Below are 27,979 nucleotides of genomic sequence, written 5' to 3' on the forward strand. Positions count from 1 at the left end.
GTGCTTAATGTCACAGGCCTAAAATTTTACCCAGTGAAGGCTGAGTCCCAGCAGTTTATCATGACAGCTGAATTGTTCTTTCCCTTCGTATAGGCAGTTGTATAAACAACTAAACTGAAACAAAATTTGGTTGTAAATCTTTATTAATAGAAATACACATTCTTTCTGAAGGACTAATGAACTCAGTAGTGTAAGATCCATGACAGCTTGCACCAGGTACCACAATTTCACTGAGAAGTATCACGTATGAGTACATACAGATTTTATGACATAAGTTTAAATGCCCAGTGGAGAAATTAATTAACGTATGAAAGTGATCCCTGCTATTCCAATGCTCAACTATTTGGTCCCTTGACACACGCCAAACATACGTAAGTACAGTGTGCACTGTGGGGAAACAGTGTTTGAGTAATGCTCAACTCTGAGTGAACCTATCTGCACTCTCCTTTGACAGTAAGCCCTTGAGTGAGGTCTCCAAAAAGCAACTGCATCATGCCACTTGTTGACAAAAACACATTTGTGAAATGCAGTGTGCAGCTTGTAGCAGTTCTTTGTTAAAAATCTCATTATAGCGCAATTGCTCTTTCTTCACAGTAACAATCACTGGGGCCAGGTCCCAAGTAGTAAGCAAGCTGTTTGTTATGTTTAAGCATCGAAAATACTTAATTTTCTATAGGATTCATCTTGTTTTACAGTAGAAAAAAAGTAACTCAAAACAGTGAGATGGCACTAAGCTAATCTCGGCTTCAGTGCCTGTTCTGGGTTGCTGGCATTGCTTTGCATTGCCCAGGGGGCAATGGCAGTCACGATGCAGCCTGTTCCTCCACAACATTGTTTTAGAACAAGCTTATTGTACTTTTTCTAAACTGGATTAAGGAGGCAAGAGGGCTCTGGAATCAACTAGGGGAAGCTAGGTGTGAGGAAGCACATCTGGAAATGAAACCAACTGAAACAAATGTTTCCACATAGGAGAACAGATGACCTAGAACATGGGGGTGGGGATTTCCTCTCCTTTTTTTTTTTTGGTGGTTTACAGCAAACAGAGGGAAAAGGGTCCCTTCAAGCCCTGAGGGGGATCTCCCTTGCTAAGATTTGGTACAAGGTATCAAAATAATCCATGGTTTATTAGACCCACCACTCCATTCACCAGGGCTGTCTAACAAAGCATATATGCCAATTTCTCAGCTACGCTCCTAAATTTAGGCAGTAGAAAAACAATCCTTACTGCCTGTCAGAAGGCTATAAATACAAGAGCTTCAGCCCTGACTGAAAGGAGCAGAGGGGCCCACCCTCCTGGGACAGTTCCAGGTTTGTGTGCGTCTCCCACTCTCATGAGATGTTTTTCCCTCTGCATCAGTGGACAGAGTTCTGCTGGGGTTTACATGCTAAGAGTAAGCTCATACCCATGTATTCTTTTCTTGTCTTGCTATATTTCAGTGCTTGCATTATCAATGAGGAAAGCATTGCTGGCCGTGTGACAGGGTGGCAGCTTCCTTTCCCTAATGCCTGGGTAGGATTTATCCTGCTAAACAGGTGTTGCTGGGGTCCACATAGTGCTCCTATTCCGTTAAGACTAAACTAGAAACAGAGCAAGTTAGTAGCATGTAATCTGTCATCAGTACTTCCAGTTTAAATTTAGCAGCAGCATGCTTCAGAAAAAGAGGGAGGGGAGTAGAGCAGATTTATCCCAACCATTAATAAGCACCCAAACACTGTTCGTAGTGGTCTCAGACCCTGCTCCTCCTGCCATCGCGATGGCACCCTAGGAACAGCATGGGCCAGCTAATACTATAGCCCAACATCAGAAGCCCTATCTGCATGCAATATTGAAAGAGCAAATATCCAATTAAAAGATAAACACTATTTCTATTTAGTGCTGCTCCACTGCTTATAAGCATATTATATGCAGATAATAGGATTTCTTGCTAATATGGTAGTTGATGGGATACAAGTTTAAATGTTTCTGTTCAATGATAAATGCCATGCATACGTATGATTGAGACAGAACAAAATATAGTATATGGGAACGTTACCCGAATTCACTATGAAATCTAATATGATTTAACTTTACAAAATTCTTTACATTGCAGTGGGTAAAACCATAAGAAGAATTAGAGGCTTGTCTTAGCACTGAGATAATTTAGATAAGAAAGCAGTGCAGTCTTCCTTTACTTCACCTTTCTCTTCTTTGGTCCAAGGTGCTTTCTCCTTTGCTTGTAGAGATGACGGAAGTTTACAAAGAGCCCTGAAAAATAATGAAGTATTTAGGTAGGACGTTATTGCATGTTATTTATGCTAGATGGCTGTACCAGATTAAAATTCAGGAAATACGCAGGGCAAGCAATAGCAACCCCCCCGCCCCCTCCCCAATAGTTTAAGGGTAGGTAGAGCTTTGAAAGCTAACGCAAGTATTTTCTTGCTAGGTGAGGCTGGAGTTGCTGCTCAGGTTGTTTGGTACTGTGGGGCTGCTCAGAAGGTTGCTTTGTCACTTTTAAAGTTGCAACACCAGCTGTGCAGACACGGGAGAAGATGCGACAGGTACTTGAGAATGAATTACAATTTAATTTATTCTTTAAGCAATTTCTGTGATGGGTATGCATAGTCAAACGTTACCTTATGTTGAGAAATACAAGAACACAAGAAATCGAAAGTCAATCAATGAAGCATCATTCTTCTTTAAATGTGCTGCTATTTAAAAAGCCGCCTATACTGTTTCCTGGCGAAATATGTCTTCATGTTGTATTAGCGCTTATAATGTAGTTCCAGTTAAACATTGCTTTAATTTGGAACTATATTTAGATTTCAGCTAAATGATTCTGAAGCTCAAGTACCATGTAAAGAGGAGAACTGAGTACGCAGAGGCTATAAATACATATAAACAATTATTCTTTTAACCTAAGTGATCTGTAGATAATGATGCTAACTCCTTACCAAGGTCTCCTACTTGGGAGTTAACCAATTCTGATTTTATTTGTATTCCCTTCTACCCCTGGCAAATTTACATAAACAAGCAACAAGGATACAAACAGCTTAAGCTCAAGCAATTTTGTGTTGCCATGACCCCGGAGACAAAGGAATTCAAATCGCTTAGGAAAAAAAAAAAAGCCTACTGAGAAGAAACTGGCCTTTTTATTTCAATAGTGAGAAATACAATTAAATATCTTACCTAAAAATAAGGCTATAAGGTATACTTGAAGCAAGAATGAAAACTGGATTGTGACGTTCAGTGGATTTGGCAACGCCAGACTGAATTTCCCTGTTTCACTGAAGATTGGAATGGATTGAACGATACAGACAGCTGAAAGCAGAAGGCCACCGTGATTATAAAACACAGGTAAAATACACACTTGCCCAGCCCACACCAACTTTTTCACGATGTTCCCTTATTTTCTAGCTCTCGTTAACTATATTCACTACACGTGAACCATTTTTTAAGCTGTAAACATGCAGTATGATGGAAAGCAGCTAGCTCAGGTAGCATAGCAGTTTAGCTATAGAAATCTTAAGCACAGTAAGCTTGCCTGCGTGAGACACTGTTCTCATACACGACTATCGTGCTTGCAGGGCCTATGCCAGCAATATTTACCATGTAGAAAGACCCACAGCAATGAAACAGGCACTGTCCTTCCAGTGCTTGGAGTTGGGCAATGCACAAGCCTACTCCTGGCTCCCAGAGCAGGTTCTGACAGGTATGATTAAAACAGATTTCTTACACCTAGAAGCTAGGCAGGGATATGTTTCTTAATAAATAAATAAATAAATAAATAAATCTGGAGGAGGTACAGCAAGCAGACTAGGGGCGTGCTTCTTCCACAGAGCAGCCGCTCTCCAAGCAGGAAGGGAACAGAGCCCTAGCCGGCAAGCGCCGCGCCTGTCTCAGAACAGGCTGCGCTGCTTTCAGAGGAATAATCTGCTCCTGCCCGTCCCAATCAACCATTTACAAGATAACGTACAGATCTGTGAGCTGGTGTGAACCCAAGCTAGACTGACCGATTCAGGTCTAGTACACAAAAGCAAACACTGCCTTCCCGTGCCCCTGGTGTGGCACGCAGCCCACGCTTGGTGACTCTGTTCAGCTAACAAAGTGTTAGCTGAACACTTTGTGTTGCCTTTACTTTCCTCCCCAGTGCCCCCCAAAAGGAAGACCTCTGTTCACGTCAAACTGAAAAGATAAGTCTCATTCAGCAAGGAAGACAGAAACACTTACATTTAGTTCAGCTCAAAGCAAATTTCTGTTTATCTGTTGTTCTATTGTTTTCAGTCCACACAAACCAAAAACTGCGTTATTTGCACAGCTTTAACCTCTCCAATTATTAAACTCTTTCTTGGACATACCCTCTGCCAAGGATCCCAAAGGGTAGAGAGGGATCCAGCTGGTGTAACGGAGCCAGGTTAGTGGTTTCCATTCAATACCGATGCACGAAAGCATATAATAGGGATACCTAGAGTCAATTCAGTTTGAGAAGAGACACTGTTTAAAATGGAGTCTGCTACTAGAATTAGCCTGTCATTTATCTGCTGTATAGACCAGTCAAAATAATACCCAAATTACACAAGAATATTCAAAAACTGTTCCTAGAGATGGCTGACACATTTTTATTTGTGAGTTTATAGAACTAATGCTATTTATTATGACCACAAGGATGACTTTAACTGCCTGACTTGTCTAATAAACTTTTCAGAATACTTTTTTTTTTTTTTTTAAAAAAAGAGAAACAGAGCATAGTGCAGCTAGCTTAGCCACGGAAATTCAGAGGGCAGTGTTATCTGTAAGACTCCCAACTTTTTACAGCTGTTGGTAGATAGCCTATCACAGCTTTCCTAGGTTGCTCTATGTCTAAAGGACATTTTACTCTCCAGAGACAATATGCTAGGGCCAAGGGATTTCTCTTCCAAAAGGTACAAAGCTCAAAATCTTCTTTAAAGAGAGTTCTTGGGAAGGACCAAACTGTTCTGTGCACACCTGCTAGAGGAAAAGCCCACAAACCTGAACAGCTCAATGATACTCCAGAAATAAAATATGAAGAACACCACAGCTTTGTTCTGCATTTCCTCTAAACTTCCAAGGACAACAAACAAAATAAAGAATCTTCCAAATACCTGTGTAAAAAAATTAAGGAGTAAGTAGTCACACTATTCTTCAAAAGAGAGAACAAGTCCTTGCTGTCAAAAGCACGCAGCACGAGCACTCCTCAAGCCCGAAACATCTACTGAGCACGCATTTTGGATGCTGTGACCCTCTGTATTTAGGCCCATTCCAAGGGACCCAGTCATAAATTAGTCTAGCTGCACTTTTATGCGCAACAACCAGAATAAAAAGGGAACTGGAACCCAATCAAAAACACATTGCTTTCATCAGCTGCCTCTTCCTTTTGTTGCCCTGAAGTATCTCACCTAGGCAATGGAAGCTGACAAGACAGCCTGCCACAACAAAGTCTGGGAAAGCATGGATTCCTGCTTCTTAAGATATTCTCTATGGCAGTGCTAGTGAGGTTGTATCACTCATTTTAGGAGGGTCTACACACCAGTATGTGAAATACAGATTTACTTTAAACGGGGGAAGAGCAAGGAGAAGAATCTTAAAATATTACCTGGATTACAGCAGGTATCAGTGGTGATCTGACTAGTCCCACTAGTGAATTCAGGATCTCCATGAACGCCAGAGTCTGACAGAAATACATCATGTCAGCAACCGTGTGAAATGTATCATAGAAGGAATCTGTAAGACACAGGAAACCATGTGAAGGACAAATGAATTTTAAAGCCCAGGAAGCTGGCTGAAAAGCACAGCTCTTGATAACAGGGTTCTATTTGTATTTGGAAAAAAAAAAAAATTATGCATAATTACACATGTAACTTTGTTACTGGTTTTATCTCGAAGTCACAGTTAGGTCAGAAGCACTGCTCAAATGTTCTGTATCACACACAGAAGGATCAAGAGCTATTTCAGCAGTAATTTTACCAAAAAAAAGCTCTGGACTTCAACAGAATGAAGAGAAGTATCTTCAAAAACCAATATATTCTAGTCAATATGTTTTCAGTACTACTACTACTGATATTAATATCGCAGCAAGTGAGACATTTTCCTCCAACTGATTTCTTTAAACGAAATCTTGGCAGAGTACAGCGAGTATCAGTCATCTGAATCTGCAGCTGTCATTTACAAGAGGAGAGTATATTCCTGTCCTTGACGTTGCGATGACTTTTGGGAGGCTTTTGTTGTTTGTTTCAGTGATGCACTTACTGTTTCCTAAATAGGTCTTTTATATTTCACCATTTAGAAAGTATTAAAAACAGCATTAAAAACAAAACAAAAAAACCCCGATGTGAATAAAATAGCACTTATTACTTGCCTTTTCCTAAGATGAACAGTCGTACTGTCATGTTCACAAAAATCCAAGAGAATCCCAAAAACTGAACAAGATTATACATGATTAAGTATCCTTTCTTCAGGTGTTTGAAAGCTACAATCAATAATAAACGCATCAGGTGAGCAGAATACAGTGGTACCCCTCCTGCAAAGAGTACAGCTGTCCAGGCTCTCCGTGACAATACAGCTAACAAGAGAAAGGGAAACTACAGATTTTGATAAGAGGGTTGCTGTGTATATCGTGGGTTCTGCTTGCTTTTACTATCGTGTGACAGAACTAAATTTTTGCTAGAAAGATTTTTAAATTCCTCAGGAACTGCAGTCCAGTTTTATTGAATTTCTAATTGGTTCATAATGCAAAGATTCCCCTCCAAGATGCACCGAGCCAGTCAAAATCGGTCCACAGGAGCTGAGGTTCACACAGGAGAGCGACAGAAGTTTTCTAAACCCCATTTCACATACTAGAAAGGTACGGTTACTTACGGTCTTTTGGGACTCTGGATTCTATTTTCATTTTGTTAATCTTTTCTTCTTCCTTAAGATGAGGGATAAGGTTTTAAAGAGCGTTACTGTAATTAGCAAGTGATTTGTTAACCATCCTACTGCAAAGCTAGTGGGTTTAAAACTCAGATAAGCAGCCAGTTGCTAGAGGGTTTAAATTTTCACCTCCATAAAATGGAGCATATTTCTCATCCAGAAAGAACGGCACTATGAAAGCTAGAGGCTGTTAACTAATTATCCCACCTTTACTATGTATTTTCTTCTAGAAATGTGGTGGTTATGGTGATAGAAAAAAAACAGATAGAAAACAGTTGTTTTCTCTGTTAATCCTCAATCATCATTATTTCTCAGAACTGTTACTTAAAACACTTCATGGCCCACCAGTGACCTGAAGGGAACCGAGACCACCCAGCCCGAGCTCTCTTGACAGCGCAGTGGCCTTTTCTCCCCCACGCTGAGCCCAGAGGCCGTGGAGGGGAACGGGGCAGCATTCGCTGTAAAGCAGTTACGCAGAAACGCGGCCTGTGCAAGTCTGTTCCAAGATGGTCTTTCACTTCCCCGCTGTGGCAAGCTGCTGCAGCTGACCACGCAGCAGGAACGCGAGGGCAGGGCCAGCCCGGTGGCTCAGGAAGCAGTACTGTGACAGTCTGCGTGCGTACAGCCTTAGAAATGCCTGCTTTCCAGGCAAGCAGCGCCCAGGACTGGCATCTCTGGGTCTCGCTATGGCATATGGATATGATCCTCATATGGCTCAGGACACAGGACTGCTAGGGCGTACGGAGCGGGGTGCAAAGTTCAGCAGCGAGCACCGGCCGGCGCCGAACTAGAGTACAGGCTGCCAGCTCAGATCGCGACTGCTGCTCTTTTTAAACCAGAAGCGCGCCTATCTCTGACCTCTGCTTAGAATTTGGAGTCTTTTAACCAATTCCACGTGGGACCTGTATGAAACAGCAGTTAACAATCAGCGTGCTAGACAACTCCAGGGTACAAGTTCATCGCAAGGGAACTGCTATCGCTTTGCAGCTGGCAGCACGAGCCCGCAGGACTGACCTTCTCCCTGAGTTCCATTTCAGCATCCGACTCATCTAGCCAGCGATCGAAGTCAGGAGCTAGGAAGAGCGGGCGCTTCTCTTGCTTGGTGAGTCGCTCCCACCAGTTACTCTCTTTTTTCTGCACGGTGATGTTCAGCTGCCTTTGAGTCACCTTGTATCGGGGCTGAGGGCAGACACAGGAACGTACATCAGCAGAAGCCCCGAGACACAAGCGCTGGGAGCTCCCCTGAGCTCTCCATCAAGGATACAGGGATGACGGGGACAGCTGCAGCACGGGCATCTCCCGGCTGCCCAAGCCATGCCGTAGAAGCAGCCCAGTGCTCACAGCTATACCAGTCTGCTGAAAATACAACTGCGATGGCTGTGGGGCTTAACCAGCCTGAAAGCCTGCCTGGACTATACAGCGCCATTGCATCCCACCACAAAGAGCTAGCCCAGGCCCTGGCATTAGCCTTGCTAGGTCAAACCCACAACTTCAGACCACTCACTTTTTCCTCTAGCCAGCGGTAAAAACAACACTAGCATCAGCCACAGGTACGTGTCCAAAAAATGGGATCTCATGTGGCAACTGCTACAGTGAGAGGAAAGGCGAACACCGTTTGGAGATACTTGGAGAGAGCGGTGAGCTGACATTGCTACTGCTGGCAAACTTTCCCTAATAGCTGGTGGCACAGCTGGTCAACCTGGCAGCACAGTCACTGCCGCCCCAGGAAGGCTCTCCACCACGGCCACCGGCTGCATAACGGCAGCCTCGAACTTCTCTCCACCCTTACAGCGCTCAGCACCATCTCCTTGGGTGCTCACCCTTCCTGCCACCGTCAGAGCCCTCCACACCTCGAGCCTACAGCAGGCCACTCTGCGCGAAGCTGCCTCTCAAAGGCAGCTGAAACCGAAGCAGAAAAGCCAGGAACGGCGTTCTTAGCTGAACACGCGATGCTAGCGCTGCTCCGTCAAGGCTACCCAGGCGCTCCCAGGACATTCGAAGGCTACAGCTATAACTTACTACTAACACTTGGTCCTTGCCTGTCAGAGGCTCCATCTCTCACTGGTGGCCAGCCTGGTGCCAGCAAGACCTGAGAAGCACTCACAGTGCATGCCAAAGCTAAAAGAGGAAAACCCGGGCTGCAACACTTCCCGGTCCCGACCACCTGGAATTACACAGATTTCATGGGGTCGATGTCATGCTTCGGACACCCAGCCCCTTCTGAGGTGACTCAGTGATGGCATTTTTGGAAGAAAGCGGCTTTGTAGCGGCAAGGGCTTGCTTCCCAGGCCTGGCTTGCGGCACAGCAGGAGCCTGCCAGCACAGGGGACGGGCGTAGGAGGTGGCAGGCACCTCTCCCCAGGCTTCGGATCAGGCAGCTGCTGCTTTACATGAGAGGCGACAAACCAGCAACAGCATCCTGAAACTGAGGGATATTAATGTCTTCCACCGAATACCTGGAGGAAGCTACGCAGAAACCTGCTGGCTCTCAGCACCGATGAGCCAGGAGCTGGGGCGCTGAAAGGGTCTGGGGCAGTTCAACACTCCGCTCCTGCGTTTAAACCAGTCTTGGAGCTCCTGCCCTGCTCTAACCCCCTGCAGATCTGACAGCAGTGGTCACTGACTGCCTGCATCGCTTTTCTGCAGGGAAGCGACAGTTCAACATCAATTTCTGGAGGATTAGCCCTAGAAATTCAACCCTCTGGCCCCTTGCTGTGTTGCACAGAGGGAACGGTCTCCTCCCTTGCTCGGGAAGCAGCGCTGAACCTCTGTATAACTTCTATGATCAATGGAAAGCCTTGTTTTATTAAAGCTTACTCATATGAGCATTCACTCCAGTGAGCTGGTTTGCATTAAGGCAGGATGGAGACTGAGCACAGGGATGAAGAACAGCCACAGATGGCATTTAGTTTGTCAGTGGTTATAGAGCCACCAGGAGAACGTGAAACAGCACATCGTGAACTTTAAAGCACAGCCATTTTGCTTTCGTATTTTTCAAGAATTACGAAGAAAAAGTAGAAGTTAAAAGAGGAAAAAATACCTACTTTAGGCTCGACTGGTTCTAGGAACTCGATCTGAAACTCGTAGATGTTGTCCCCCTTGGCACCATGTCCCTGAGCTAAAAGACAAGAATTACCCATCAGGGCGGGGGGCCCAGCGAGCTCCACGCACCCCACCTGCGGAGGACACGTTATAACACAGAAACACGTTGGCGCGCAAGCCCCACTGAAGGGGCCGAAACGTCCGCTCGTGCCTAACGTCAATCCTACCGAAAAGCCCCCGCACGGGACGGCCTTCGGAGCAGCCGGGGTCTGCAGCGACGAGCGGGCGCCCGGGGAGGAGCGGTGTGCGAACCCCCCTCCCGGAGGCAAGGCGATCCATTCGTTTCCTGCTTGGGCCAGGAAGGGCTCCAAAAACCTGCGTGCCGAGTTTAACTTCCGCCCTTGTACAGGGAGACGCTGTCAACTGAGCCTGGACTGATCATGTTTTGAAGCGATGCCCTATCAAATGGCCCTGGCTGCGGCTCACCAAGGAGTCAGTATTTATTAGGCGCTGCATCTTCATTTAGAAAAGCAACGGCTCAAAACCTGGATAAAGGCAGTTTCAGCGGGTCAGCAGCAGGACCTCGACAGCAAACCGGCCAACTCCACGGTGCCGCAACGTGGAGCCGCTCGGCCAAAACAAAACCCCCCTTCAGGAAGGATCTGCTTTACCTTTCAAATCGAGCGCTAGTTCCCGATGCAGAAGTTTGATAACGCTTGCAAACAAGCTCTTTGTGGAAGGAAAATTGCTGCGGGTTATCGCCAGCGTTCAGGTGAGAGAGGCAGGCAGCAAAGACAGGGAAATTTCGCTGACGTTTAAATACAGGAAGCGTTTTTTTCTTGTTCTTTTTCTTGTTTTTTTCTTGTTCTTTTTCTTGTTAGATAAGACACGAGCTGCTGTCATTACGAGCGCTCGAACGCGAGCCGGGATTGTAGGCGGGTGCGTTTCGGGATCCTCCCGCAGTCGCCCGCCAGAGCAGAGCTCAAGCGTCTCCACCGAGGAGAGCGACGGGACCCCAACCGCCACGTCGCTGCGGCACCCGGCACCCCTCGGGGCCGCCCGCCCACCCGCGCTTTGGGAGCAAAAGTAAAACAGACCCAGGCGCCTACCTTTGAAATAAAGCACGTTGTCGGTAACGGCGATGTCCGGGTTCTGCGGAAGGAGCAGGTGACAGGTCACGCAGCCATCTCGAGCGGCCAGAGGAGGTCCGGGGGGGGCGGCGGAGCAGCCCGAGGCCCCGCCGGCCCCGGCCCCGCTGCCGCCGGCCCGCTTTGCTTTCCGACTCGCGCGTCTGCTCTCGCTCCTGCAGCGCCAAGGGCGCCGGGGGCCGGGCCAGCAGGTCAGGGCCGCTCGGGCACCGGAGAGGAGCGGAGCGCGGCGCAGGCACGGCCACCCCGTGCGGGTTTTGCCCAGGCGAAGGGCGCTTCGCCCCGACCGCAGGGAAAACACGGCGGGACCCGTTGCCCGGGGAAGTGCACAAACCGGTTGGTTTTTTTTTTTTTTTGGGGGGGGGGAGGCAACGCCCCAGGTGAGGGCAACGCGACGGGAGCAAAGCGGCGGTGCTGATGCGCCCACCAAGGGTGCAGCCACCCCGGCGGCGCCGACGCTCCCGCCCACGCCGCGGAAACGCACCCACTCGCGGTAAACGCACCCACGGCGGCACCAGTGACTCACCCACCCGGGGTAAACGCACCCTCCCCAGTAGCGTTAAAGGCCCCCGCACGCCGGGCAGCGCGGAAGCCGGTGCCGGTACCTGGACGTCGCTGAGCTCCACGCGCAGGTAGAGCTCGCCGTGCCGCTGCGCCCAGTGCACGTGCGGCCGCAGGCTGGGCTCCGCCATGGTGCGCGCCGCGCCGCGCCGCTCCGGGCGGGGGCTCCCGCGCGCCTGCGCACAGCGCCCAGCGCCCGCCGCCGCCGCCGCCGCGCCGCCCGGGGGACGCGGGGGTTCCGAGCGCGCCTGCGCACAGCGCCCGCTGCCGCCGCCGCCGCGCTGCCGGGGGGACGCTGGGGTTCCAAGCGCGCCTGCGCACAGCGCTCACCGCCCCTAGTGAGGGGTGTCCAAGCGCGCCTGCGCACAGCGCTCACCGCCCCTAGTGAGGGGTGTGCAAGCGCGCCTGTGCACAGCGCTCACCGCCCCTAGTGAGGGGTATCCAAGCGCGCCTGCGCACAGCGCTCACTGCTCCTAGTGGGGAGGGGTGTCCACGCGCGCCTGCGCACAGCGCCCGCCGCGGTCGCGCGCGGGAGGGGGGGGTGGTGCGAAGTCGCTGCCGGTAATGGCCGCCGCGCTGAGGGGCGATGCCGTGTCCTGCTGCCTCCCCCCCCCCCACCGTGTCCTTGAGGGCCCCCCGTGCCCTCCCATGTCCCTGTGCCCCTCCCAAGTCCCGGTGTGTCCCCCGTGGCCCCCCCGTGTCTCAGAGCCCCCCTAAGTCCCTGTCCCCTCCCCCGTGTCCTCACCACACCGCTCGCTGCGCCCCCCCCTTTCCACCACGTCCTGGTGCTGCTCTGTGTCCCCGAGGCCCAGCGTGGTCCGTCCAACCCCCCCTCCCCGCACAGCCCTGTGTCCACTCGTGTCCCTGTACAGGCTGCCGTGTCCTCGCACACCCCTTTCTCTGACCCCCCCCCATTCGCCCCAGGTGTCCCCCGCAGCCTGACCCCCTCTGCGCCTGACCCAGGGGCAGCCCGGCCCCCCGGCCGCCGCTCGCCCCCATCCCCTTCCCGGCCGGCGGCGCCTCGGCCGCGTGCTGGGACGGCGGGACGAGGCCACGTCCCCGCCGCGGTCCTGCACGCGCGCCCGACGCGAGCTCCCGTGGGTGCCGGCGCTGCGCCATGGCGGCAGAAAAACGTGCCACATCATCAGGTATTTTTAACAAAAAGGGGGATGCCTTTGAGGAGCCTGCAGCCTGCTTTAGCGTCTTGCTCCCACCCGGGATCTTAAATTCCTCAGGCGAACACTGTCGGGGCTGGAAACGGCGCTGATTTTGCTCAAATGCACCCGCAGTTTTGCCTCCAAAAAGGGCACCCCTCGCTCCCCGAGAGCAGGTCACGCAGGGGCACCTCTCCCACAGCCCTCAAGGTTTGGCTCGCAGAGCCCGAGCTCCCTTCGGCCGGGTCGGCGGCTGAGGTCTCCGCAGCGGAGCAGCGGGCAGGCACGAGCTCCGTGGCTGGGGCTCGGCGGGTCGCTTCGCCGCAGCCTCCTCCCTGCCGGCTCGTGGCGCTTCCTCGTGCTCCCGCAGTGGTTGTGCCAGCCGGACGAGCAGGTTTCCTGCGCGAATCTCGGCGTCGAGAAGAGGCACTGGCTCCACTGGCTGCGGTGTTGCAATTGCCTCCCCGCTTCGGAGGTGGCAGCTGCAGAAAAATCATTTCTTCTAGTTTGTAGTGGTTTAAACCAGGTGGAAAGTCGTGGCCTTGCTTTAGAGGTGGAAAAGCAAACGTACAGAAATGTTCAGCTGGGGGCTCATTTCGCTGGAGCCTGTGGGAGGCCGGGGCCACGTGTACTTCAGTAATAGCTGGGCTCGTATTCCTGTGGGAAGTGCATCAGCGTGAAAGCATCAGCTTTTGGCGGGGGGAAAAGGCTAATTTTTGAAACTGAAGTGCCTTGAAAGGTTCGGCAGGAAAATTGATGCAAAATTGGGCGCCAGAGGCAAATGCAGTTTGCGCGCACCGGATTGGGGATGGCCTAGCCGCAGCCCCCTGTGCCGGCACCCCTGCCTTGCTGCAGGCTTGCTAGAGCTGCCGGCGCAATCCTGCGTGTGCAGGGCGGTTTGCACATCCTGGACCCTGCATGCTCAGCGGTGTTTGTGTGCCAGATCGCATGTGCATAAGGGTATTTGTGTGTCTCACTTCCTATGCGCATGCGGGTTGCACGTCCCTGACCCCATATGCGTGGGGACTGCATGTCCCTGATCCCATAGGGAGGATGTTTGCATATTGCAGATCCCATGTGCATGGTGGGACACGGCTAGCCTGTCCCGGATCCCATGTGCACAAGGGGGAGGCTTGCACGACCCACATCCCGCATGCATGGCAGGCAGAGTTTGCATGTCCTGGATCCCACACGCATGGAGAGATTTGCACGTGCGGGATCCTGCGTGCCTGGGGTGGGGTTTGGCCTGTCCCAGATGCTGCGAGCACAAGGTGGGGTTGCACCTCCAGGAGCCCATCTGAATGGGGGTGGTGCAAGGGAGTTGCACGTCTCACATCCCAAGTGCACAGGGTAGGGCTGTATGTCCTGGCTCCCATGTGTGGGGTGGGGTGGGGGTGGGTAGCAGGTCCTGGATCCTGTGTGCGTGGGAGGGTTGCACACCCTGCACCCTGTGTGCATAGGGGATGGCCGAACCTGGATCCCGTGTGCACGGGGGGGGGAAGGGGGGGGCGACAGGTCCTGCATCCCGTGTGCATGGGGGGGTGGCAGGTCCCGCAGCCGTGTGCACGGGGGAGTGGTAGGTCCTGCATCCCATGTGCATGGGGGTTGGAAGGTCCCGTAGCCTGTGTGCATGGGGGCGGTGACAGATCCTGGATCCCGTGTGCACGGGGAGGTGGCAGGTCGTGGATTCCGTGTGCATGGGGGGGTGGTGGTGGCAGGTCCCCCACCCCGTGTGCACGGGGGGGTGGCAGGTCCTGGATCCCGTGTGCACAGGAGGTGGCAGGTCCTGGATCCCGTGTGCACGAGGGGGGGGGTGGCAGGTCCCCCACCCCGTGTGCACGGGAGGTGGCGGTGGCAGGTCCCGCAGCCCTGTGCAGGGGAGCGACGCGGTCCGCCGGGCCAGCAGGTGGCCCCTCGCCCGGGCCCCCGCGGTGCTCGGCGCTGCCGGAGCGCGGCGGCGGCGGTTCCTCCCCGCCTGCAGGGGGCGGCGGCGGTTCGGGGCGGTGCGGGGCGCGCGGCGGCCGCTCTTGGCGGAAGCGGAAGCGGCTCGGCAGCGTCGCCGCGGGGCCGGGCAGCCGCCGCGGAGCGCCGTGAGTGCTGGGGTCCTCGCGGGGGCGGCGAGGCCGGGCCGGGCCTCGCGGTTGGGTTGCGATCGCGCCTCCCGCCGGGGGAAGCGCCGTGCCGCGAGCGGGGCCTCGGCGGGGCGGGGGGCGGCCGGGCCGGGCGGCCGGGAGCGCGGCGGCAGCGCTGCTGCAGGGCGCCGCGGCCCGCCCGTCCTCGCCGGGGCGTCCCGCGGAGCTCCAGGCCTGGAGCCTCCCCTGAGCGGGTCGGAAGAAAAACACCGACTTCTGGTTTCCCTCTACTGGCAGTAGGAGGGTGGAAGTAACGCGCTTTAAGTGAGCTTCTGGGGGACAGCTCTTTAGGCTACCCTTTGCTGTCATCACCTTGCTGGGTGGCAGTTTTCACTCTTATTCGCTCGTTTGCTCTGCTGCTGTTCTTTTTTTTTTTGGGGGGGGGGGAAGTGTGAGAAGTAGGTCAGGTTAAAGCATGCAGACAGCTGGGGTGGACGTGGGGAAGGCAGACTTCTTTTGCTGGGCATCTGCAAATTAGAAGAGGGTTTTCCGGTTCAAGTTTGAGCTCTTATTCCTAGTTTCTAATCCGGTCTGAGTAGAGCGTTGCTCTGTGGATGGGTTTGAACTCTCCTTCCAGTTTTACAGGGTTGTTTCCGTTTTCCTCTGTTTTTGTGTTGTGAATAGCTTGGACAAAAAAAATCACTGTGTGTGTATTTGTCAAGATGGAACCAAACAGCACTTTTAGTCCAAACTTGCTCTACCTCACTTTTAGCCGTCTGTGCTTGAAATGGGTTTGGTCCAAGTTGTCCAGCCACATCTTCTTTCTTGTGTGAAGCAGCATCTCATCCTGCTGTGCAGAGCAGCAGAGGAGCCCGTCCATCAGAGCGCTTTGTCTTGGGTAGCTGTGCTGTCTAAGCAGATGCCTTGAGATTTGGTGGTCCTTTAGTGCCTGTCTGCTAAATGGGAACGCTTGATCTGTTTTGTAGTAGTGTTTGTGTCAAGCTCTAGGTAGGTGTTCCTGGCCACTGAGCTCTGCCTGGCCCCTAGCGGCATGCTGAATGGTTGTGTGACCTTCCCATTCCCACTGCATCCATTCCTGGATTGATAGTCCTCAGTCCTTGGCCTCTCTGGTAAGGTGCTGTGTGATGGGAGTTTGTGGCTGTTGGACTCAAATCAGTGATTTACAGTTGAAAGAGTGAGTTTCCCGTTGTCAGCCTTGTGGGATGTTTAGTCCAGCCCAGACGTATTTTATAGACCACTAACTTCAGAAAGTAACAACGGGTAAAGTAACAACCTTTTCAGGAGGATAAGACTTATGCTGCAGATAAATCAATTTGCAAGATGCTTTCCTGACTGTCCCCTTTCTTCTGGTGCCGTGCCACGCTTCTGGAAGAGCCCCAGGCATGCAGCCCTTGCAGCTCTATCCCCGAAGGTGCCCTGCAGGCTTGTGCTGCGTTTTGGCGAAGGGAAACGCCACACACCAAAGAATGACCCAGAGAGAGGGGACAGCTGTAATGCAGCTCAGCTTTTGTAAAGGAGCACCTGAGGAAACGCTCCTTAAGCTGTGCACTTGTAAGCTTGCAGCGTTCTTGAATGGGAGTGCAGCAGTGCCGCTTGCCTCCCACCCTGAGGGAGTGCTGCAAACTGGAGGCTGACAGAGAGATAAGAGTCATGTAATCTTGATTTAGCAGTGTTGTTGCAGTTGGGCACAGAACCGTTGTGTTTGCTCAGAAACGGTGATGTTTGCTGCTCGTTTCTTCAGAGCTTTGTTTGAGAGGAGGCACGGACCGACCCAACACATTGTGGAATAATGGGAATAAGGGCACACAGTTGCCTAGGAGGGTTGCATATGGCCCGATGGTTCAAAATCAACTACTAACGCTGATTCCTCTCAGCAGTCAGTTGTCCCAGATCTCTCTACAGTCCTAATCGTCCTCCACTCTAATATCAGTGTTCCAAGATGATATTCATGCTGTTCACAGAGAGGAAGAGGAAAGCAGTTAGGAGCTTAATGAATCTTAACCAGGAAGAGCTTATCCATTTCACAAACTGAAATGAGAATGAGCGGTTCTTTTCTGGGGAGTTGAAAAGTCAAATGGCAATAAGTCTGTTTGGATCTATGAAGTTCTTAGTCCCATTCTGAAAGGCTGAATGGTGGCAGCCTGTGTTCCACAGGAGAAAACTCTTTTCCAGCCCTTTTCCTACTGCCAGATTTTCCCACATGAAAAAAATGATTTTCTTACAGTGCTTTTACTGTACTATGTTTTGGGTTTCTGAAGGGAATGTTTGCTGGGCTGCTGAAAGGCAGTGCTGAACCTCTGGTGTTTTGTTCTTCCAGAAACATGCAACATGGCAGCAGCCATGGAAACTGAACAGCTGGGCCTTGAAATCTTTGAGACTGCAGGCCATGAGGAGCAGGTGCAGAGAGAGGAGCAGCCCAAACTGGAACCTTTCTATGTAGAGAGACACTCCTGGAGCCAGCTTCGGAAACTGCTCACCGATACACGGAAGTACCATGGGTACATGATGGCAAAAGCTCCTCATGACTTCACGTTTGTGAAGAAAAATGACCCTGAAGGACCTCATTCAGATCGGATCTACTATCTGGGTAAGCTTGCGGGGGCAGCCTGTGCCTTCGTTAAACTGTCACTGCAGAGGCTGTTTGGATTTGACTGTTCTGGAGAAGTGGATGTCTCTGGCCGTTAACGCAACATGAGTTTAATGCCAGGCTGGTCAAACATCATGATTGTAACGTGTCATTAAAACTTGCAATCTCCCACAGAAATGATGTAGTTGGAAATGACCCCTCTTAGGCTTGTTAGAGCTGGAGAAAGAATTGTGAAGTGTCCTCTGGGGCACGTTCCTAAGCTGGGAGGATGTGTTATGTCTGTTTGGGCTGTTTTCTCCCACTCCAAGTGTGATATCTCTTCTCTGAAAGCTGTGACAGTTTGATGTCCTTTTTTCTTAATTATGATTAGAACTTTTATGGGTAGAACTTTTTTTCCTCCCTGAACATTTGCTTCCATAACAGGGATTGTAAACATAATTTTGAACGTCCTCCATGCCTCAGCTACTGGTGGAGCAGGTTTTCTATTGATGCTGTAGGTAATGAATAGCAGTGCAGAGGGGACAGCTTACAGGGGAAATATTTTTCCCAATATTTTTGGTCTTGATAATGAGGAAGCTACTGAAATTTGTTGCTCTTGGCCTTGGTTCCTCGCTTCTGCATTGTTTTTGCTAATTAGGGTTCACTTGGTAAATCTACGTTTCTGAGTTGCAGCAGTGCTTGAAGCGATACGGCGCTGCAAATGGTGCTGTGAGCAAACTTTTGGGTGGCTTTTTGGAGCAGGCATTTCGGTAGATGAGTTTTTGCCAGAAGCTGCCCTAGCTGAACGTAAGTCTATGGAAAAACTGGGTTTGGGGAAAAGCAATGGCTGGAGCAAAGGACTAGGAGACAGAACCACGTCTAGCCCCATTGCTTGCTGCTCAGACAAGTTGCTTCGCTCTGATTTGTGATTCAGAGAGTCTCTGCAAACGCTGTGCTGGGCAGTGACATAGTCACACAGCTGTGTCTCTTTTCCCCATTTCATAGAAAGGGGGTGATAGTCTTTGAATATTACTGAGCTCAAGCATGTTGAGGGTGACCAGTTAAGGCTGGCAGGGCTAACCCCAGCTGGGATGAGCTCAGGTTTCCTAGGTGCCACTTCTGGATGGTCAGACTTGGCCTTCCCCAGTGCGCATCTGGCTCTGTCCAGACTGATCCCCTCATGTCTTAGCAGGAGGTCTCAGAAGTCTGAGCAACGCTGAGGGAAAGGAGGGGGAAAGGAGCGTTCAGTCCTCCCTAGAGACACATCATCTTTGAAGCATGAGCTGCATCATGCTGTAACCCAGCCAGGGGAGTTAGTTAGGAAGGCCCTTCTTGATTTTTAAAAGCTTATAAAATAATAGTGCCACTAACATTCAAGAAGACATGGGTATACTCAAGGCGGTGTGTGGTAAGCCTGACTGTAGTTCCTTGTTCTCTGCCTTCTCCGTGACTTGGATTTCTGTGAAGCAGGGAATTCCCAGAGCGAGCCTGCAGTGCAGAGACTCAGTGCTTCCTCTGGTAGGAAGGGGCTGCTAAATTGTTCCTGGGCATCCTTTGAAAGTGTTTGGATTAACAGAGGACTAATCTCCTTTTTTTTCCCCCCTTGTTTTCGTAATAGCAATGTCTGGGGAGAACAGGGAGAACACACTCTTCTACTCTGAAATTCCCAAAACCATAAACAAAGCTGCCATCCTGTTGCTTTCCTGGAAGCCTCTGTTGGATCTTTTTCCGGTGGGTCCTGATTTCTTTCTTGCTTCATAGCAGCACAGCAATTGTACAGGCTTTGTGGTTAGGCCTGTAAGCCATCGATAAGGTTTGGAGTTTATGGTTTTAAACATTTTAATGTTTTCCTGGTACTTAGCAGACTCTGCAGCCATCCCCAAAACAAGCCCAGCTTTCTCATTAGCGTTTGGAGTTACAGCCTCTGTGCGTCATAAAACCCCTGTGAGCTGGGCGATTTCTCCTCTGCCTTGCAAGTGCTAATTTGCATCAAGTTCTGTGTTGTGAGAGCCTGGGGATTGCTGTAGGAGCCTGTAGTCGCTGATAATTACTGTCTTGCACAGGGAAGTGATGAGTCCCCCTGAGGATCTGTCAGTGGCTCTGTGACTCATGCTGGAGCAGAGCATCCCTTTCCCACTCACTGGGGTATGCATCCGCTCGTCACCTCTGCACATAGCAAGCCTGCGCCTGTCCCACCCCATGCGAGACGGCAGGTTGGAGGAGGCAGGACAAACCCCATGTGGAATTAGGTGTGCTGTTTCCCGTGTTACTTCCTGAGGCTGTCAGCCAGACTTAAAATTCCCGATTCCCTCTCCTCCCACCAGACCGGTCGCAGTGTGTACTTGCAAAAGTTAGCAAAGACGCTCCTGCTCATTCTGGAAATAACAGGTCTTTAAATCTGATCTTACTTATACTGATGTATGTGGAAAATAATGCTGGCTTTGCTGAGGCAGAAGTGACTGACAGCTTTACTGTTGTGTGGGATCTGATTTGGGCCTGCACCTAGCAGTGCTGATAGCAGAGGCACAGTCAGGAGGGGGCTGCTGACTGCCAGCGGGATTCTGGAAGAGGAGGGTGTCTGCACAGCCATCTGCTCCTGGGGCCTCGGTGTGCAGAGATGCTCTGAGAGTAGAGTAGGAGGTGCGGGGTAGAGATGTTGATTGTGCTTCTCTGCCTGTATTTAGGCCATCCTGGACTATGGGATGTACTCTCGTGAAGAGGAATTGCTACGGGAGAGGAAGCGAATCGGTACCATTGGGATTGCCTCTTACGACTACCATCGGGAAAGCGGGACCTTTCTGTTTCAGGCTGGGAGTGGAATTTATCATGTAAAAGATGGAGGCCCTCAGGGATTTACTGTGAGTTTACTCATCTCATCCTCATCTACCATAGTACTGCTTTCCTCTGGCTGGAAACTCCTTTGACTTGGAGTGAAGGCAAAGAGAGTGGGCATCAGTTACTGCTGCACTGGCATGGCGAGAAGCCTTGACAACCTTTGAAACAGGGAAGAGAAGTCCCCTAAAGGGGCACGTTTCTGTGGTTGTAGAAACTCGGAGAATTATAAGAGATGTCAGAAAATGTGGCTGCAAGGCAGAACGCTAATATGCAGCAATGCCAATAAGAAAGCAACGCAGGCTTTGCACCGTGCTCTTTCCTGCAGTTAGAAGTCACATCTGAGGCAGCTTTTGTTCATGAGCTGTGGTTCAGAGGTCACTGTTCAGCAATCAACGCTGTATGTGTGTAATTCAGCCGTATAACTTTCAGAAAGAGCAATCTTTACCCTTTGCAGGTGCTGGAGCTAAACTTCCAAGTGGAAATCATTTCTTTTTTTTTTTGTAACAAGTGCCCAATGTCTGTCTGACTCTGTTGTCCGGTGGAATTAGCTGAATCCCGAGTTGCTTTCGCAAGGCATCTATTGCGTGTTCTGCCAGTCCGTTTTTAGGGTGTGATTTTTAAGAGCGTGCCAGGCTTCTCTAGACAAACTGCCTTCTGATTTGTGGCTAGTCCTTAGCACCGGTAGAGGAGGTCCTGGTGGGATCTGTGCAACTATGGTAGAAGCATAACTTTCCCTATAAAATATCTGCATAGTATTTTTCTTTGTTTGAAATGGATAAGTTCCTCTCTTGTAAACCTGTTTGTTTGAGATTTCTCTCTTGTAACCCTGTGCACTTGAAGTCGAGATCCACGCTACGGTGATCTTAGAGACCTTCTGAGAATCCAGTTCAGCTTCTGTAAGTGTCTGGTTTACCTTTTTTTTTTTTTTTTATTTTTTTTTAATCTTCTTTCAAACAGCAACAGCCCTTAAGACCGATTCTGGTGGAGACCAGTTGCCCAAACATCCGGATGGATCCCAAGCTTTGTCCAGCTGATCCAAATTGGATTGCATTTATCCATAGCAATGATATCTGGATATCTAATATAGAAACCAGAGAAGAAAGGAGGCTAACGTTCGTGCACAATGGTAACGCATCCTAAATTAAAATCTGTATTTTTAATCTCCTCTGCTCCTCCCCTGCACTTGTTGTTGCCAGACTGAATTCCGCAATGGCTCTAGGCGTTCTTCTGAAATCTGAGGGAACGTCCAGTGTTTAGTCCACTTTGAATTTGACCAAGATTGTAATGTTCTTGGTATTTTTTCTACTGAAATTATTGTAGGATGATTCCTTTCCCTTTGTTATGAGCAAAATGAGCAAGCAAAATGAGCAAGCAAAATGAGTTGCTTGTTGAATACATATGGAAGGCTCTTCTGAAACACAGCATGTTCCTTGTCGCTGGAATGACTTCTTTTATGTGGAAGAGCTGTGGGTGGAATAGAGCTGGAAGAGAGTTCCTGTCAGTGTAGTCAGGCTGCATGGCCTTTAAGAAATGATGCAGATAACTTCTGAATAGCACTGTGGCTTCTGCTGCTCCCTTATATTCAGTTAGTAACCTACGCCTTCCCTTCTTACCCTCTCCAACTGTATTTAAGACGTTTATCCTGGAGGAAGGAAAATGGGAAATTGTGTGTAAAACACTTTCTAATAATCCATCACTTTTTGTATTTAAATCATACTTCTTCTATTTAAACTATGTAATTTAATTTTTAATTAGATGAAAGTTTTTGACCCTTTCTATTACTGCTTAAGCTTATTTAAATGTTAGATATTAAAATATTATGTAAGTATATTAAAAATAAACTGTAGCAATGACTCCTTCTCAGATGATAATTATTTATGGAGCGCTGCTAAGTTACCTCCAGGGTAACAGGAAAAGTATTGAAGCCCTATGGATATGTCATCATGTTGAGATGTTATGTAAGTCTATTACTTTCAGTTTGTACAGTTGATAAAATGTTGATATGTTCATTTTTCTGAATGTCGGTATTTTCACTTTGTTATTCAGAAAGTTTTTTTTTTCTTTGTTTTTGGAAGTTGTAGTTCCAATTCACTGAGCTCAGGTAGAGAGAATGTTTTCTCTCTTGGACTAGTACGTGGAAAATAGAGAGACTAACTAGGTAGGAGTAAAAAGGGAGGATGGCTTTCCTTTCCTGAAGGAAGCCGTGTCAGAGAGGATTAGATCCTCCCCGAATAAGTCAGCAGAGCAGGGTGGAAGCAGAAAGCAAGGTTAGTGAGAAGTCAGATTCATCATCCTGCAGTTGTTCCCTGGGGGCTGAACTTGGGTTTGCTTCTGTAGTGCACGGCTAACTGGTTCTTCTGTGTCTTGTTTAGAATTGGCTAATGTTGAGGAGGATCCAAAATCTGCTGGTGTGGCTACTTTTGTGCTGCAGGAAGAGTTTGACAGATACACTGGCTACTGGTGGAGCCCAATGGCACAGCCAAGTAAGTGCGCTGGATCCAGCGTGTCTGACAGGCACTAGCAGCGGCCCCTATGCTGTGCTGTCCAGTCCAGAGTTAAATTTTCTCTGTTACTTGTCTTTATGCAAGATAGGAACTTATACTTGTGACTCCTTTTGAACCATCTGCAGTGGTGGATGTGTTAGAGTGGCCTTCTGAGCACTTGTTACCGGGGGAAGAGACTTTTCTTCTCACAATGATAATAGGAGTTGTAGGAGTCTCGGGGTACTTTGCTTAATGAAAAATGAGTCACGCACTTTGTTTAATTTTCATCCTCTATCTGCTTGTGCTCCTGGGAGTCTCGGTGCCTGCTGTAACCACTCGTTAGAGCTGTTCTGACCAGGAAATGTTAATTCATTTACAGCACTGAATGGGGGTAAAGTTCTTCGAATTCTTTATGAAGAAAATGATGAGTCAGAGGTGGAAATTATTCATGTCACATCGCCCATGTTGGAGACGAGAAGAACAGATTCCTTTCGGTACCCCAAAACTGGTGAGACCGTGATGACCTTGCCTATCTGTTTCTGGGAAACAAACATTTTATTCCGTGTGCCTTATGGCAGTCTCTCTCTTAGCCTAGAGCAGGGGGTTATTGGAGAGATATTGTGTAGTCCTTGAATCGGTATCCGAGTGGAGCAAATGTTTTGGGGGAAACCGCTGCTGTGGAGGTTAGATTTAGTCACTGGTGGCTGTGCTGATTTTCCAGCCATGTGGTCAGTGAGACCTCTAAGTCTGGGTCTCTTGGGAGCTGTCCAACTGCTGTCTCAGATCCTGGCACCGAGAAGGTGATTCTCATTACAGCCCTGTGTCTCTGAGGAAATAGCTGCAGAATGATGCCCTTTTTCTTTCTTGGAGGGTTTCTGTTTGGCTGCTGGCAATGCCCTGGTAGTTTGGGTTCTGAAGGACTCTCTTGGTCCCCGTGATTGCTAATGGGAAGTTGAACTACAAATACTGCATGCTTGCAGGCTGCCGGGAAAGCCCCCTGTTGTCATGTTTTCAAACAGTAGCTGGTGAGGAGGCTTCAGCAGCGATGGGGCGAGGGCAGACTTGAAGCAAATCAAGTGGAATCCCATTGGGAGCAGGGAAGCGGGGCTGAGGTGGACCTGCTGAGGGCTGGTCGCTGTCGCACGTCGAGTTTATGGGGCCAGTTTGAACAGGCTGACCCTTGTTCTTGTGAGATTTCACTGCTGCTTCAGCAGGGCATGTTGATCAGTTACCAAAGTGGTTTCGCTCTGTCTTTCCTCACTCCTGAAAACTCCATTTTTTAAGAACATGTCTATTGTTTGGCTGTCCTTCCCAAGTTGTAGAATTCATTTCGGATCTTGCGAATTCCCTCATCCACTGGCAAAAGAGAGCTCTGCTCTGATTTTACTACCTGTTTCAAAGATCAAAAGGGGCTTAATGTTAGCCTGGGAACTGAGAGATGGCCCCTCGTTGTTCTGGGAACTTTTTAGTTGTGTACACCCAGATTTTTGAGGGTGTTTTTGGCATAGCTCTGCTCAGTTCTCAGGCCTCAGCAGTTTAGGAAAGAGAGTCAAGCAAAGTCTAAATGCCTTCCAAAAAATCAAGATTTTAATCTCTGAGCTTCGGTTTTCAATCTGTGCTGCAGGGGCAATAGCCCTTTTCTACAGGTTGTCATGAGAGCAAGGTGGATCATTCGTCTCAGTGCATCAGTTTTTCTGTGTAAAAGGGACTGATGAAGTGGGAGCACTGCCCAGCAGCATTGTGAATCCTCGGAGTACACCAAAGTTACCATATGTAGCTTCTCGTGGACCGACTGGCAGTGGCTTTATACTTCACCTTTGCCGTGGTGCAGGCATCAACTTTTAGCACTGCAGGCGCTGTGCGGGAGAATGAATTGCTGCTTTGTGCAGATTGTGTAAAGGGTTGACTTTGGATTTTCAGTGTTTAGCACAAACACATAGCTATCTTTCTATCTTAACCTCGCTAGTCATAGGCTAGTAATAGGCTTCTAAGAACGCAGAGAGAAATGATCTTTGGTTCCAGAATGACTTCTAATTTTTGAAGATGCTTATGAGCACTGGATCACTTCATGCTCCGCTTCAAAGAGTAACACCCAAACAATAAGCCAAACCTTGCTTTGCTATCCTGATCACCCTTGAGTATTTACCTCCAGCTAGTACATTGCATCCTCTGACTGTGGGAGATAAGACTGCTTGCGACTGTAGTCACTCTTGGTCAGATCTGTTTGCAGGATTACATCCACGGGGTCTGCTTCGTGTTTGCAGTTTTTTTTTTTTTTCTCCTGCCCGGTTCTGTTCTGTCTCTCCCCCGTGCAAGTGGGCCGTTTGATCAAAGAGCATTCTGCTATTTGCTTTTTCCAGTTCTGTATGAATAACACCGCAATGATCCGCGGTTCAGGTTTGCCCTCTTGGAAGCAAACAATTGGTACCTGACTGTTAACATCTGTTTTATAGGTACAGCAAATCCAAAGGTCACTTTCAAGATATCTGAAGTGACAATCAACGCAGAAGGAAGAGTAAGTTCTGTGTTATGTTTATTTCCTGAATAAATTTAACATCTATCACTCTTTTTGAAAAATCGTTCCTGTTTCAGTACAAACCAACTTTCTTGGGTGTGTTGGCTGAATGGCTTTTCTGGAGGTAGTGTTGTGAACGCTCAGCTCGTTTCCATGCAGATAGTTTGTGTCTGTGTTGTGAAGTACAGCAGTACTTCTTCAGGCTGTCCTTTCCTTCCCCAAAACTGGTTTATGAACTCAGCTGCAGAGCACAGTATCTTAGGTGTGGATAGCTGGACTTTCTTCTGTGGCAGACCTTTTAGTTGGCTGCAGATGCTTGGAGAAGTTGATTGCAAAGAGAATGTATCATCTTACAAAGACGTGAGCATACAGAGGAAGATGAACTTTGCTTTCTCTCCAGGATCTTTGAACAGATGCAAAATTTGCAATAGCCCAGTCCAAGATCTTTGGACAGTTGGGAAATGAATCTTACCAAACAGATGCAATGCCCACTATAGATTAATTGGATCCTCTATATTACTGAGGTACTTCAGCCGTCAACACTCATCTGCTGAGGGAGCTGCACTGACATCAGCCAGCAAAGGCAGGCAAAGCTGTCTGGGCCCATGGGGTACTGCTGTGGCTTGTCCCAAGTCTGCTTATCATGAACATAGTTAGAACTATGTTGCAGACTGGCTGTCATACAGGATGTCTTTATCTGCAGCTGTTGAACCCCTTACAAAATAGCTCAGTACAAATCACCTACCTTGTGTATCTTTACATGGGGAAAGCAAGTGTTCGAGTGACTTGTCCAAGACCAGCGGTGGATCTGTGGACAGACTCCAGATTTCCCAGGTCTCTGTCTTACCTGTGCTGGTAGCGTGCAGTCTGCTGCTCTTCTACAGTCTGGCTACAGATGGGCTTCAATCCCCTGTGCTGAACAATCTAAATTGTTCTAAATGATAATCTAAATGATTGAGCTGTACAGAAGTCTTCTGTGTCCAGACTCTCATTGTGCATGAAAACTGACTGTGGGGGTTCATCTCAGTGTCACTGAATTGCTGCTTTGTCCACAGATTGCAGATGTTGTGGACAAAGAGCTAGTTCAGCCGTTCGAGATCCTCTTTGAAGGAGTAGAGTACATTGCTAGAGCTGGGTGGACGCCAGAAGGAAAATAGTGCGTATGTTAATCCTGTCTCTGCTTAGAGGGTTTGGGGCAGAATAGTGAGAAGCCAGATTGTAGGGGCTCCGTCCTTTCTTCTAGCTTAAGCCTCACTTTGTTTTTGCATTGCTACCAACTTGTTTGTGCAAAGGGGACAATTTTTTCAAAACCGAAACAGAGTCCTCCTTGTCTCTTTCTCTGGTACCTGGCCCTACTGCTTTGGTATTGGACACTCGCAGCCTTTGATGTGTGTGTCCTCTCAGCATCCCTGTGAGAGAGAGTGCAGTGCTATTATCCCCATTTTACAGATGGGGAACTGAAGCCCAGAGAGGCTAAGTGACTTGCCATGGTCACACAGGAAGTCTGAGGAGAGAAATGAGCCCAGGTCCCCCAGGCCCTAGGCTAGCGCCCTAACCACTGGACCATCCTTGCTGACCAGACTTACTGATCAGAAAACCTGCTGTAAGTGTTACTTACATTTGCATGTCATTTTTAACCCTGTAGACGATGTAGTACAGCGTTTCTAACTCATCAGAAGCTGTTCCGGAATTGCTCTTCTCCAGTTCTTGAATCTAAAGCTGACTTTCGCCTTTTAATTCCACCCCCCTCCCCAAAACATGGAAGAAACGAAGGGACGCATTTGTTCCATTGTCTTGCTTTTTGCAGGATAATTACCAGAGCTACTTGTAAAGTCATCAGAAGTCTGGCAGAGTCTGCTGCCAGGTCATTAGGTGCCAGTATTATTCTCTGCCAGGTATAGATTTAAAACATAAGTATTTCACAAATATCCAGAAATTTCAATTAAAATTTTTCCACTTCATTATTGCCTCTGATTTTTCTTTTCTCTTTCTCCCCTAAAGCACAATCCAAATCTGGGGAAATAGAATTAATTAAACTTTTGAACCAGCAGTGCTTACATAATATTGAAATTAAGTGAGATAGGCACTTATGCTATGGATCAAACTTGTTTTCCTGGGTGAAATTTCACATGTGGCTTTGTGCTTAATCTGAAATTGAACATTCTTGACTCCTTCAAAATTCCTAATGCTAATAGGTGTCTTCTGAGATTTTCTGATGTGTCTAATACTCGTGGTTGCATGTTGTTTTCTCTAACATCTGTCTCCCTCAACAGCGTCTGGTCCATCTTACTGGATCGCTCCCAAACGAGACTTCAGATAGTCTTGATCCCTCCTGCATTATTCATCCCTGTAGAAGATGATGCAATGGAAAGACAGAAACTTATCGGTGCTGTACCAGATTCTGTTACACCTTTCATTATTTATGAAGAAACAACAGACATCTGGATAAATGTAAGAATTTGAATGTCGACCTCCTCTAACAGTTGGTTCTTCAAGACCCTATTTGTAGCACTTGAGTGACATTGGTGTTACTCTGCTGTTACTTGTGTAATGATCCCATTGTGCAAGGTTCTGTGCATGCTCCCAGTAAAAAAATGTTCCCTGTTGTAAAGAGCTCACAGAATGTATAGCTCAAACAGATTTGGGGAGTGGAAGGAGAGCAACTTGCTTGAGGC

General features: G+C 49.0%; 2 protein-coding genes across 5 annotated transcripts in view; one reads left to right on the plus strand and one right to left on the minus strand.

The window, feature by feature from the left end:
- Positions 1-125: 125 nt before the first annotated feature.
- Positions 126-11,874, minus strand: HACD3 (3-hydroxyacyl-CoA dehydratase 3). Its single transcript, XM_068958664.1, has 11 exons — positions 11,703-11,874; positions 11,059-11,101; positions 9,952-10,025; positions 7,922-8,086; positions 6,854-6,905; positions 6,354-6,464; positions 5,592-5,719; positions 4,988-5,100; positions 4,336-4,442; positions 3,167-3,298; positions 126-2,245 (listed from the first exon to the last, which is right to left on the minus strand). The coding sequence occupies exons 1-11, from the start codon at positions 11,787-11,789 to the stop codon at positions 2,169-2,171; spliced, it is 1,089 nt and encodes a 362-aa protein (XP_068814765.1). The 5' UTR covers positions 11,790-11,874; the 3' UTR covers positions 126-2,168.
- A 2,953-nt stretch (positions 11,875-14,827) lies between these two features.
- The window catches only part of DPP8 (dipeptidyl peptidase 8), a 29,859-nt gene continuing 16,707 nt past the window's right edge, over positions 14,828-27,979 (plus strand). For 2 of the 4 annotated variants that reach the window (XR_011143759.1, XM_068958665.1), the window contains exons 1-10: positions 14,828-14,902; positions 17,223-17,492; positions 19,090-19,202; positions 20,156-20,329; positions 21,264-21,432; positions 22,679-22,789; positions 23,169-23,297; positions 25,243-25,304; positions 26,360-26,460; positions 27,578-27,755. Coding sequence is in view for 3 of the 4 variants with exons in the window: in XM_068958665.1 (XP_068814766.1) it covers positions 17,234-17,492; positions 19,090-19,202; positions 20,156-20,329; positions 21,264-21,432; positions 22,679-22,789; positions 23,169-23,297; positions 25,243-25,304; positions 26,360-26,460; positions 27,578-27,755 (1,296 nt within the window). In the remaining variant the exon portion in view is untranslated. Of the gene's footprint in view, positions 14,903-15,189; positions 15,209-17,222; positions 17,493-19,089; positions 19,203-20,155; positions 20,330-21,263; positions 21,433-22,678; positions 22,790-23,168; positions 23,298-25,242; positions 25,305-26,359; positions 26,461-27,577; positions 27,756-27,979 lie in introns of those variants that run through there. The other 2 variants (XM_068958667.1, XM_068958666.1) reach the window with 2 other exon arrangements.

Source organism: Struthio camelus, chromosome 12, assembly GCF_040807025.1.
Source record: "Struthio camelus isolate bStrCam1 chromosome 12, bStrCam1.hap1, whole genome shotgun sequence".
NCBI classification, from domain to species: domain Eukaryota; kingdom Metazoa; phylum Chordata; class Aves; order Struthioniformes; family Struthionidae; genus Struthio; species Struthio camelus.